General features: G+C 39.3%; 2 protein-coding genes across 25 annotated transcripts in view; both read right to left on the reverse strand.

Annotated features, from left to right (window-relative positions):
• LOC115560660 (sialoadhesin) overlaps positions 1–13627 on the reverse strand; it is a 265788-nt gene that overhangs the window by 61240 nt on the left and 190921 nt on the right. For 18 of the 24 annotated variants that reach the window (XM_030380082.1, XM_030380091.1, XM_030380083.1 and 15 more), the window contains one exon: positions 555–611. In XM_030380082.1, the coding sequence (XP_030235942.1) occupies positions 555–611 (57 nt within the window). Of the gene's footprint in view, positions 1–554; positions 612–855; positions 1117–9023; positions 9294–9371; positions 9411–9512; positions 9729–9937; positions 10307–10927; positions 11008–11164; positions 11772–13627 lie in introns of those variants that run through there. The other 6 variants (XM_030380101.1, XM_030380100.1, XM_030380099.1 and 3 more) reach the window with 4 other exon arrangements.
• LOC115560721 (relA-associated inhibitor-like) lies at positions 11914–13556 on the reverse strand. The gene is made up of 2 exons (XM_030380253.1): positions 13242–13556; positions 11914–13131 (listed from the first exon to the last, which is right to left on the reverse strand). The coding sequence occupies exons 1-2, from the start codon at positions 13473–13475 to the stop codon at positions 13000–13002; spliced, it is 366 nt and encodes a 121-aa protein (XP_030236113.1). The 5' UTR covers positions 13476–13556; the 3' UTR covers positions 11914–12999.

Here is a 13627-nt window from a genome sequence, read left to right on the forward strand (position 1 = left end):
CACTGATGATGATGTGGCTGAAACACAGTCATTTAACACTTGATTCATGTGAAGGATCAAATAATGTCCATATATATTACATTTACATTTGTCTAAATGTAACAGATCGACAATTGATGAAAAAATATTATGGATTCTCTTAATCAAGAGTATTCTTACTCTGTAAAACTTGGACACATCTATAACTGGGGTTCTAGCACCAATGGTAATAAAAGTGGCATCACATTATTTAAGCCTATCACAAATTGAATAGAGCCGTTGCATGAGTCTGTCAATGGGGTTAGTACTCAGGTATTATTCAAGTGTTTGGTCAGTCTTTAAACAATGTGCTATTTTAAAGGAACAATTACCTGCCACATTAAGGAACATCAAAGTTGAATTCTGAAGTCCAACTGCATTACGAGCTTCACAGTAATAATTTCCTCCAAGCTCAGTTGTGATGTTACTGATGGTGTAGTTCTCTCCTAATTCTTCCACTGAGCCTCCATGTTCCCTGAACCAGGTGTAGTCAGCTGCTGGGTTGGCATCACTGCTGCAGCTCAGAGTCACTGAACCTCCCTCCTTTATTTCACCAGGGGGTCTCACGCTCACTGAGGGGGTCTTTGGAGCGTCTGTCATAAACACATTGATATATATTTACATCCTTAAGACACGAAACCGCGCACAAAACTACAATGTCAGTGAGATACAGAATGTCTGTGACTCATGGTTTACCAGGCATATAGCAATAAGTGAATAGCAGCTAAGCATTTTTGCAATATTGGATGAAGCAAATATGATTACATATTAGACGGTACAGATTTGTATTATTACTATTTAACCTTAAGTTTTTTGTTACTATCGTTTTCCACTCACACTGGACATCTATGAAAACCGAGTTGGAGCCCAGATATCCATATTGGTTCTCTGCGTGGCAGCGGTACGTTCCCCTGTCTTTAGAGCTGACTGGGTCCAAGGTATAAGGTCTCCTTGGTTCCCAGGGCAGAGGTTGGTTGTCCCTGAACCAGGTGTAGTCAGCTGCTGGGTTGGCATCACTGCTGCAGCTCAGAGTCACTGAACCTCCCTCCATTATTTCACCAGGGGGACTTGGTATCACAAATGTGTGTTTAGGCCCATCTGGAGGTACATCAAACATGATGTAAATTGATATGAATGATATAAAGAGGACATTTGAGGAGTTAAGGGAATGCAGGATGAATTGAGATGATTCATCTTAATGTTGACATGGTTGTACAAACTTTAACATCTGTGTTATGATGTTATTCTGTGTGTTTGTTTACTCACATTTCACATCAATAGAGATGGGGGAGGATTTTGTCCCTAGGTCATTCTTAGCTGTGCAGAGATACTGTCCAGAGTCTGAAGACTGGATGGGATGAAAGGAAAGCTGTTGTCCTTGGACACTGTGTCCGGGGGAATGACCTATAGTAACCTTGGTCCAGGTGTACTTTGCTACTGGGTTGGCCTTGCTGCTGCAGGTCAGATTCACTGAACTGCCCTCCTCTATTACACCAGGGGGAGTCCATCCCACTGAGGGGGACTCCAGAGCGTCTGTTGACAGAAATATAACATTAGTTTGTATTAGTAAGTATAAAAATAAAGCCTTAGGAAGTTGTAAGGATAGTGTCATGAGCATGTCCAAGCATTGTATTGAATCCAGTTTATCCAGTTTATTTTTAAGTGCAACTTGCAGGTTGTCATTTTACGTTGCACATTATAGACTGTCTGCAGTCAGAATGTATTAAATAAGCATACAATTATCGTAATGATGCATCGTACATTAATAATTACACATTATTTAGTGTGTGTGGGGGGGGCCTACGAGTTGTTTCAAATGAAGTTGTTAAATGGCGTTGTCACGATAAATATTAACCCTTAAAATGTGTATAATTATTTGGAAGAGTAAATCAAAAATAGTTTAAAGTGATTTGGTCAAAAACATTAGAGGGTACTCCATTCAGGAAAAACAGTATTAAAAAAAGAAAGAGTATTAGCCAAAATCAGTAAACCTCTAGTCTTACTTATAAATCTAAAATAATAGTCGGACTCTTTAATTAAATCATTTGTTCTGATCATATCCAGTGCCTGGCTTTACTACAGAATTGACAGGTGTGTCACATCACATCAGCAGGTGACCTGGTAACCAAATCAGCCAAGCAGCGGATATGCGTGCAATAGCTGTATGTAGTCTATAGAGGGAGCTTTCTACCATACAAACCAATGAACAAGTGGAGCAGGTTGAGCTCTCCTTGAAGACCTCCCCTCACATGTGCAGTACATTCAGGCAATGAGCAGGTGGTGGAGATTCAACTGAGTGCCGGTCAACATTTTTTTCCATTTAGGGGAGGCATACATAGCAGTTCAGGTTGTCACTGTCTGGCACACACCATTCCCACTCACTCCTATTAGACTTTGGTGGTGGTGGTGGGCGTCAGAATGCTATAACCTGGTCACCCAAAATGGACAATGAATCATACAATAGCATGTAAATATAAAACCCATAGAGTTAAACGTGTATCCTATGTTCTTTAAACTTGTTTTAGGCTTGTGTATTTCAAGATTTGACCAGGATCAATTCGTAGCACTGCGATGATACAAACTACATTACTTATCATCGAAATTAAGTATGCTGTACCCCTCTGAGGTCGGGTCAGTGTCCCTGAAAAGAAGATGGAGACATTTTCAAAATCAGTTACCCTGGAAAGCAGATTTAACAAAGATTTAGAACTTAAGAGTTGAATATCTAAGATAGTATCAGAAGGGGTTTACCCAGGGACAGCGTTGGGTCTTGACCAGAGAGTAAAAGACTTGGTCTATCTGATCTGATCGGACGGGGGGATCCCACAGGACATTGAGACACTTTCGGTTCTCTTAGCCAGAGATGTGGGTGGATAGTGAAGGTCATCCTGCTCTTCCTTTGCTTCCCTCTGTGTTGTCTGAGCTGAGAGAATGGTCAGAGCTGAGGTTTTTTGAAACACAGAAACAGGAAGTGATCAATGGGAAGAGAGGACAGAAGAGTACTTTAAATTTCCTGTTGTTCTGGTTCATTTTGTGACCTTTGGTGGGATTTGTGATCCCACCATGCAGGCTGTAGGCTTCACTTCAAGACTCATTCTTCAAATGTGTTCCTTTTACTAACCACTTCTAGGTTTCCTCAAACTGTCCCGAGCTGGGAGTATCATTCTCAAATAGTTATTTATTTGCTTGGATTACACATCATTACCTCCATCACTCCGTCTGGTCATTCTGCTCCCTGGTAGAAAACCCTTAGTTTGTCCTCTTGATCGTGCTGAAGATCTCAATCTAGATCTCACTCTCAACATCTATAGTCTAACTTTCAACAGAAACATAATTAATTTGCGGAACCCTTTCACAAGAAGCATGAAGCACTTTTAACTTACAATATAACATAGCTGTGCCTGCTGGTTCCCCTTCAAAGCTTATCTCTTGGCAATTATATTTTATATTTGCACATTGGCAGAAAGTTCTCAGAGTGACAGGGCTAGATTAACAGGAACAACTAAAGCAACAAACAGGAGAAATGTATGGCCAATGAGAGAGAGGGAGAGGGAGAGGGAGAGGGAGAGAGACTTATCAACCTATCCAGAGGAAGATGAGGAGTGAGATCGGGACCAGTAAGACAGCAACTGTATGTACAGCTACAGTGATCCCTACAGTGTAGGGTTTAGTGGTATCTGGTGGTCTAGTAATGCTCAGTTGGTTATTCACCAACTGAATAACCCCCCTTTATACTTAGTAACTTAATCTGATTGGTTGTCTGAGTTATTAGAACAATATCTTGCTGTGCCCATATTTGGAAATCAAGCCAAACCAGTCACAAACCTAGAGATCAGGAGATCAGGAATGGTATCAACACATTTTAATGCTGAAACAATCGTAATATTTTGTGTGTAACAATGTTTTCTGGTTCTGCATTACTTTGGGCTTGTGCAGGCGCACTGACCCCTCGTGTTGCCAGACATTTGTAGGAATCATAAGGAAAATTGTGCATAACCTTTCCGAAGATATCATATTAACATTTTATGAGACCAGCCTGCATGGTTCCATATGTTTGAAAAAAGTGTTTTGTAAGAACATATATCATTTAGGTTATTACTTAAACAGAAAATAGCCTGGAAGCATGAAAAACTCCATAAGCAGTTTAACTTACTCACTAAACATCATATTCAAGCACTGAAAGAAGATTAAGACAATAAAAAGAACATTTCTCTCACGAGACATGATTTCAAACACATTTTAATGCCGAATCAAACGTAATATTACATTTTCCACTGAGAATAAAATAAATGTCCACCATGTTTGGTTATCAGTGATTGCAGCTCCCACATCATCCAACAAAGCAATGATAGAAAGCGTTTTTTCTCTGGCGAGAAGAATATTCTTAGAAACTAACAAACAAAACAAACTATACAAATGCTGAACGAAGATTAGGACAATAACATACAATTGTATGGCTAGAAATTGTATTAAAACACATTTAAAGCTGAATCTATGTAAAAAAAAAATCACTTTCTGGGACATATGTTTGATGGTGCTATACAACTCTGACATCAGTTTACTAAAACATTTAAAAAAAGATGAAGAGAAGAGAAGTTAAGTAACTCTAAAAATTCTACACGGTTTATAAATGACTTGATGAGGAAGTCTCAAGCCACAAAGTTTATCTTTGAGAACTATCAGGAGTGCTTACTCAGGGACAGCCTTGGGTCTTTTAAGGTTGATGGCAGAGTAAAGGACCTGCTCTGTATGATCAGACTCTACCAGAGCACCAGCAAACCCACGAGGCACTTCCTGGTTCTTAGAGCGAGAGATGTGGATGCTGGCATAGTGAGGGTCATCCTGCTCTTCTATTGGTTCCCTCTGTGCTGCAGAAGCCGAGCGATTGGTCAGAGCTGAGACGTTGTCATACACAGGACACGGAGGAGACTGACGGGGAGAGAGGACAGAGTAGTACATTTAGAAAACACTTTACTCTCAAATGGCTCTTCAGAAGCTCATGTTTTTATGGTTCATTTAGAGACTGTTGCCGGTGACAAGTGGTTCCACAGTGAAGGCCGCTGCAGGTTTCACTTTAGGACTTACCTTCTTGAACATATTCCTCTTTCTAATCATTGCTAGGTTTCAGTGGCAGTTGAGCTTATAGGATTGTTCTTAAACGTGGAAAAATCGACATCTTTGTTAGCTTGGATTAGACATCAATAACTTCTAATACTACTCATATACTTCTCATTCTGCTCACTGGCAGAAGTCTCTCAGTTTGTCACCTTGATCTCAGCCTAGGTCGCACTCAATATAGAGATATATATATATATATTAGTGCTGTCAGTTAAACGCGCTATTAACGACGTTAACGCAAACCAATTTTAACGGTGTTCAATTTTTGGAACTCAACCACATCACGTGGATTTTTTTTTTCTTTGGGTCAAAACAAAGAAGCAGTAGCCTGACTGCTATGTTATAGGCAGTATGTTTGTATGTTCATCGTTTAATTGCACTATAGGCTTTTTTTTTGTATCGTCCTGTTTTGATCGGTATATGCCAATGTAGTTATCAATAAAAAAACATTTGAACAAGGCAAGCCGATGCACTTCTCCATGTTGATAATAGCATTAAAATGAGAACAATTAGTGGGACAAAGAAATCAAGGGATATTTAGCATAGAAAAAACATTTGTGATTAATCGCGATTAATCGTGAGTGAACTTATTAATGTGATTAATCGCGATTAAATATTTTAATCGATTGACCAATATATAGACATATATATATATATATATATATATATATATATATATTAGAGCTGTCAAGCGATAAAAATATTTTATAATGATTAATCGCATTAATGTCATAGTTAACTCTAATTAATCGCGATTAATCGCAAATTATTTTTCTAGGCTAAATATCCCTTGATTTTTTTGTCCCATGATTCTTCTCATTTTAATTCTCTTATCAACATGGTGAAGTGCATCGGCTTGCCTTGTGCAAATGATTTTTTATTGATAACAACATTGGCATATACACTGATCAAAACAGGACGATACAAAAAAAGAGCCTATAGTGCAATTAAACGACTGCTTTGAACAAATGTCATTTGAACATAGCAGTCAGGCTACTGCTTCTTTGTTTTGAGCCAAAGAAAAAAAAAAAAAAAGTTTTTTTTTTATTTTTTTTATAAAATAATTGCGTTAATCGCGCGATAAAAAATTTAACGCCGTTAAATTTGGTTTGCGTTAACGCCGTTAATAACGCGTTTAACTGACAGCTCTAATATATATATATATATATATATATATATATATATATATATATTAGAGCGATTAATCACAAATGTTTTTTCTATGCTAAATATCCCTTGATTTCTTTGTCCCACTAATTGTTCTCATTTTAATGCTATTATCAACATGGAGAAGTGCATCGGCTTGCCTTGTTCAAATGTATACATATATATATATATATATATATATTAGAGCTGTCAGTTAAACGCGTTATTAACGGCGTTAACGCAAACCAAATTTAACGGCGTTAAAAAATTTATCGCGCGATTAACGCAATTACTTTATAAAAAAAAAAAAAAAAACTTTTTTTTTTTTTTTTTTCTTTGGCTCAAAACAAAGAAGCAGTAGCCTGACTGCTATGTTCAAATGACATTTGTTCAAAGCAGTCGTTTAATTGCACTATAGGCTCTTTTTTTGTATCGTCCTGTTTTGATCAGTGTATATGCCAATGTTGTTATCAATAAAAAATCATTTGCACAAGGCAAGCCGATGCACTTCACCATGTTGATAAGAGAATTAAAATGAGAAGAATTATGGGACAAAAAAATCAAGGGATATTTAGCATAGAAAAATAATTTGCGATTAATCGCGATTAATTAGAGTTAACTATGACATTAATGCGATTAATCACGATTAAATATTTTAATCGCTTGACAGCTCTAATATATATATATATATATCACTCTTGATCTCACAACCAAAGAAGCCTGGAAAAGTTGCCTCAATGGTCCAACTTGTGTCATGGTCTGTCTGTTTCCTTGTATTGTTTTGGTGTGTTCGTGGTTTACTTTAGTATCTCTGTCTTGTTTCTCCCCATGTCCTGTTGAGTTTCCCTTATGTGTGATTACTGCTCCCTCCCCTAATGTGTTCCAGCTGTTACTCGTTGCGTGCCCTGTGTGTGTTTTGTATTTAAGCCCTTGTCTTTTAGTTCGTTGTTCGTGGTTGTGTCATGTGTGTTCCCTGTGTTCCCTGCGTCACCCGCGTCACCCGTGTTCCTTCCCTTTTGAGTTAATAAATAATCCTTTTACCTGAACTGTCTGCAATTGGGTCCTACCTGCCTGCCTGCCACCTGGTAACCGTGACAACTTGTCTGGGATGGTACTCGTAAAGTTATTTATGGTATAATTGTATGACCACGGATATCAGCAATGGGCTTGCCCACAATTTAATTTGCCACATAACGTCAGCTACAGCTGTATGGGTAGTCAACTTATTTAATGATAAATTAGAAATTCTAGTAATTAGAAATGTAACAATAAGTTAACAAATGTTGAAGCTATTTAATTTGAATGAAATGAACGTGAATAGACGTGACTCAACAAAAGGTGAATAGAACTTTAATGCATAACCTCGTCCATGAAATCGTTTCTATCTAAGAGTCACGTTAGAATTATAAAAAAAGCGTTCATGCAATTTGATTTTGTTCCCCTTGCGTGGTGTTTCCCCTTTATAGCTAATCTCTTGGGCATTGTATCTGCATATTGTATCTATTCGGGCTATTTCCACTACCCAGCAATGGATAGTGGAAGGAGTAAAGGAGACATAGTAAGAAGTAGTTTCCTGTCTCTCACCTCCTGCCTGGTATCTGGCCTTCCTCCCTGGCCACGTGCTTTCCTAGAAGCCCTCTTTCTTCTGGGGAAGAGAACAGAGAGATAAGAAGAGAGAGAGAGAGAGAGAGAGAGAGAGAGAGAGAGAGAGAGAGAGAGAGAGAGAGAGAGAGAGAGAGAGAGAGAGAGAGAGAGAGAGAGAGAGAGAGAGAGAGAGAGAGAGAGAGAGAGAGAGAGAGAGAGAGAGAGAGAGAGAGAGAGAGAGAGAGAGAGAGAGAGAGAGAGAGAGAGAGAGAGAGAGAGAGAGAGAGAGAGAGAGAGAGAGAGAGAGAGAGAGAGGCTCACCTCATCCAGAGGAAGATTAGGAGGAGTATGGTGGCCAGTAAAACAGCTACAGTTCCTGCAGCCACAGTTGCAGGTAATGATGATGGTGTGGCTGAAACACAGTGATTTAACACTTGATTCATATGAAGGGTGAAATACTGTCCATATATATATTAGAGTCTAAATGTAAATTTAAAAATCTCCAATTGATGAAAAAATATTATGGATACTCTTACTCTAGAGTACACTGGAGATACATATAACTAGAGCGCTTGTACAGCACCGAAGTTAATAAAAAACATAATTTAAGTCAATCACAAATTGAATAAAGCCGTTGCATGAGTCTGTGTCTAACTATCGATGGTTCTGGTACTCAGGTATTATTCAAGTGTTTGGTCTGACTTTAAACAATGTGCTATTTTAATTCCCTCTCACATTAAGGAACATCAAAGTTGAATTCTGAAGTCCAACTGCATTACGAGCTTCACAGTAATAATTTCCTCCAAGCTCAGTTGTGATGTTACTGATGGTGTAGTTCTCTCCTAATTCCTCCACTGAGCCTCCATGTTCCCTGAACCAGGTGTAGTCAGCTGCTGGGTTGGCATCACTGCTGCAGCTCAGAGTCACTGAACCTCCCTCCTTTATTTCACCAGGGGGACATTTGGTATCACAGATGTGGGGTTAGGCCTTAAAAGGCCCATCACATCAAACATGATGTGAATGATGATATAAAGAAGATGTTTTTAAGGAGTAAATGGAATGCAGGACGAATTGAGATGGTTCATCTTAATTTTGACATGGTTGTACAAACTTTAACATCTGTGTTATGATGTTATTCTGTGTGTTCTTTTACTCACATTTCACATCAATAGAGAATGGGGAGGAAGTTTTTCTCCCTAGGTCATTCTTAGCTTTACAGAGATATTGTCCAGAGTCTGAAGACTGGATGGGATGAAAGGAAAGCTGTTGTCCTTGGACACTTTGTCCGGGGGAATGACCTGTAGTAACCTTGGTCCAGGTGTACTTTGCTACTGGGTTGGCCTCGCTGGTGCAGGTCAGATTCACTGAACTGCCCTCCTTTATTACACCAGGGGGAGTCCATCCCACTGAGGGGGTCTCTGGAGCGTCTGTTGACAGTTATAATTCATTAGATATTAAACAAATGTTATTATTAACAAATGGTATCAGTAGTGCCAGTAGCCTACCCTGTACTACTGGTAGGCCTACCCTGAGGCTGAAGCCTGCTTCAACATGGAGGATAGTTCTTCATTAATACTTAAACTACATGTACTTTGTTACACTAAAGACCCATCACGTCTAGCCTCGGTGTACTGTGGCGCTCTTACACACTGATGGAGAGGGGAGATGTTCGGATCCTTGAACAGCACATGAAGTCCTGTATTCAGAGTTAATGTTGAACCAGGTGAACCTTGCTTGATGTGGTTGAGTTCCATCCCTGTACCAGATGTATGTAGGATAACCAGTAAGATGACACATACTGTGACATTCCAGCTGTACCCTGTTAGGACTGGAAGGAAGAATGACCACTTTCACCTGGAGATCTGGGAAGAAATTACACAAAATGAATAAAAAAAAAAATACTGTTTAAAAAGAAAAGCAAGTTACATACGCAGACACACACACACACACACACACACACACACACACACACACACACACACACACACACACACACACACACACACACACACACACAGACACATACACGCGCACAAACAGTTGAATAGATTCATTAACAATCAATGTTTACCTGTCACAGATAACTTCACTCCAGGGTCACCACTATATGCCCCACCATTGTTTGTTGTAATCCTAAACTTGTATTCAGCAGAGTCACTCTGTGTCAGGTTTTCGATTCTCAGTGTACATGTTCCAGTACAGGTGCTGTAATAGTAGGAACACCTGTGCTCAACACAGCTGTATTTAACACGACCTGTATAGTCTGTATCATCTTTCAGATCAACTGGCTCATTGTGTATATTTGTAAACCAGAGTTTTTTCTCCACTGTATTTGCGTAAGGGTATTTATAATTGCAGCGGATTTCAACGGTTGATCCTCTCAGAGCGCAGATATTACTAGATGGGTAAGTAACTGCCCAGTAAGGGTTACCCTGTAATGCTGTAAAAAACCAACACATTGACAATGATGATTACGATGAAATGCATGATCACAAGATACAGATGAGATGGAGGCTAGGTGCAGCTCTAACTAGAGATATATGCTGAACACTGAGCTGTCAGAGTAACGTTCAAGCACATAATTTGACACCAACATAATGCAGCTAGTGAAGAGCTAGTGATACACCTATAGTGATAAACACAGTGAGACAGCTAGTGAAACTCCTATAGCTATAGCATGGAGACATCATCACACATCTCATCAAGGGATTCAGGGCACAAACACACACAATACAAGGCAGGTGACCAATGCTGACTTCTAACATAAGTTAACAGTCTCAACTTAAGACTACTGAACTCTAAATTGGAATTAATTGAACCCGTCTTGTTGTGCTGAACACATTGACGGGTTAATTTGTTCAACAAGTCTGTTAAAAATCTCAAATGCAACGCTACAATATTCAGTAAAATAGAAAATATTAGTTATTTAAAACAGGTCAATACTCTAGATTTCATTCGATAAATTCACAACATGTTGTTTCACCCTCTCTTCATTCAGGTTGCTTTTCATGTTACCCTTTGAAACAGATCAACTTAAAGTTCACAACGTGAATGTACAAACCTGGTACTGACAGAAGGAAAGCTACAAAGCCTCTTGCAGCTGTTCTAAGATTCATAGTTGATTTCTCTCAGGGCGTTGTTCTGCAGACATAAACAAAATATGTATTAATTTTAACTAACACAATACATAGTCCTATTCTTTGTATTCATTTTATCACATTAATTGGTTATTGTGCTTGATATAGGAATGTTACTTTCTTTAGTAAACCAGTACAATTCAAGTAAAAAATATTCTTACTGTAAAGGAGGTAGCTGGTGTGACAGAAAAAGTCTGTGGAAACGTCTTTGCCTGCAGTTTAAGATAATAACTCGAACAAAAGTGTTCAAGGTCTTCCTTCCTCTTTACACACTTAATATGAACTGCATGAATACCATGCACTGCTGGGCCTCAGAGACAAATGCAAAGTAGAAAGAGGATATTCACCCAGACCACATTAAACAGGGAGTGCCATTTATCAGCTACCCTACTTGGGGTCATCTACAGTTGAACAGCGGGGAACATATAGAATTTTTATGTAGAATGTAATCGTATTATATAGGATATAGATGTAGAATATAAATATAGAATAAAGATATAAACTAGATATAGGATAATGTTTGATGTAGAATAAAGCCTACAGAATATAAAGAATATAGATATAAAATATAGAGGTAAAATAAAAAATATAGGGGTTGAATATCATATATATTTAGATTATATATAGTTGGTAAATATATATAAAGATACGATCATATAGATAGATATTATAGAAATAGAATATATATATATAGAGTTTGAATAGCCTACTAAATAAAATGCGTCAATGTGATTATCTACTGCCACATAGTGGTGAAAGTTGTGATCTGCATTACTTTACAAACTTTTGGAATGTATTCATCAACACGTTTATTTTTTAAATGTACTAAAATACATGAACCCTCATTGGAGAACTTGGACAGGATACTGAGTATTTCTGTGCCCGTAAAAAAGGCTGCCGGAGGTCAAAATACACATTCTTCCTGATATATATTTATTCAATAAGATTCAGATTCATACACATGAACAATTGCTATATTGAGCAAAATAGAGAGGTTGAAATCCATCAGAGCTGTACATTTTCAATATCTGAAAAAAAAAAAAGACAAAATTGTGAAAAGCGTAGGCCATGTTGGTCAGTTGGGTTCGTAAACCTTCTATAATCATTGGGGCTTTGTGGACACAATGATTATAGACCTAAATGGTTTGCCAAACTAATTCCAAATGGAATGCAGAACTAGAAGCAGATGCATTGAGTTGCCATGGTTTTTTCGAAGCCTCTAAAAGAGGTTTACCCACCCAACTACCCTAGTAGCCTATGGCCACCAGGCGAATAAGTTCTCTTCACAGCTGAGTGTCATTGTATGGCGCAATCATGCAGGTTGTGTGCCATGCTGAAGGATGCATTTAAACTACAGCTCTACATAAAGAATACAAACTATTCTCTTCTTTATTTTATAAACCCTGTGAAGGCACTCGGTAAGTTGTCTTTGTTCAAAGCTTTATCAGTAAGATCTGCCATCAAAGTAAATTAAATTTCTAAATTAATTTCTATGTTATCAGGACTTTTAGTGTGAAGCTGTGATTCATTGTTCAGGCACACAACACACTTGAATGTTCCTTTTACTTCCCACAGACAACTTGTGAGGCGTCCCTAGATGGATTTAAACTTTAGTTTTAGACACTTTACTATTTCCCCCCACTGGCTTTCAACGAAACGCCCTACGCACAGTCGCACACCTCTTCTTGTGCTCCTCACAATTGCAGCAGTTGCAAACCAGTTGAAGTCCCTCCCCTTGTCCACGTGTCTACCTGTCCGCCTGGCCACTCGTAAAGGCCAGGCCTAACTCCCTGGCTCCCCCTGGTGGAGGGACATGGTGTAGAACACCAGATGAGACAACGTCGTCCTCTGATCCGTGAGCCCAGAGAGACGCATCAACACAGAGACTTAGGACGGACCTTTGGGAAGAGCTGCAGGAACAGACAGACAGGCAAAATATTCCTGAATGAATTACAGGAGCACAGCTATGTTTGTTATTTCCACTTTGTATCTCAGCTCAAACCTTTGTTTTTAATGAACAAAAGGGAGACACGACAGAGAACCTCACCATGTAATTATCTTCTTCTCTAGCTAAAAGCACACGTTGCTCAAATCTCGCCTCGTATCTGAAGCGTGACGCAAGCATCATCTAGAACCATGTTGTTGGAACGGAGAAAAGCTCTCAGTACTCGGCTGGCTTCAAATAGGACTCAATTAATAATAATTAATAATTAAAGTAATATTAAAATACCCTCATACCCCAAAGTTGTTGTTGGGCACAAAGCCCTCGCGGCCGCAGAGCGAGGCCCACCACCAGTCCACCCCCTGGGCCTTCTGCAGGATGGTCACCATGTCCCCCTCATTGAAGCCCAGCTCGTCAGCGGCCTGCCCCTGGTAGCTCCACAGGGCGTACAGCACGCCGCTGTTGTTGGCTCCCATCGCCTCCCCCACACCTGGAGGGGGGGGGGGGTCAGGTGTCAGCTGGTCCCACATCCCACAGCAGTGTATCTGTGTGTGGTTGTGTTCTGTGTGGCCATCTGTGTGTTAATGTTGACTAATGTTAACGCCATTGACTTCCTCACCAGGGCCCCCACGAGCGACTGGAGCCCATCTGCTCTCCGTGATGTCTTCTTGCGGGGTCTGGC

This window comes from Gadus morhua, chromosome 16, assembly GCF_902167405.1.
Source record: "Gadus morhua chromosome 16, gadMor3.0, whole genome shotgun sequence".
NCBI lineage: Eukaryota > Metazoa > Chordata > Actinopteri > Gadiformes > Gadidae > Gadus > Gadus morhua.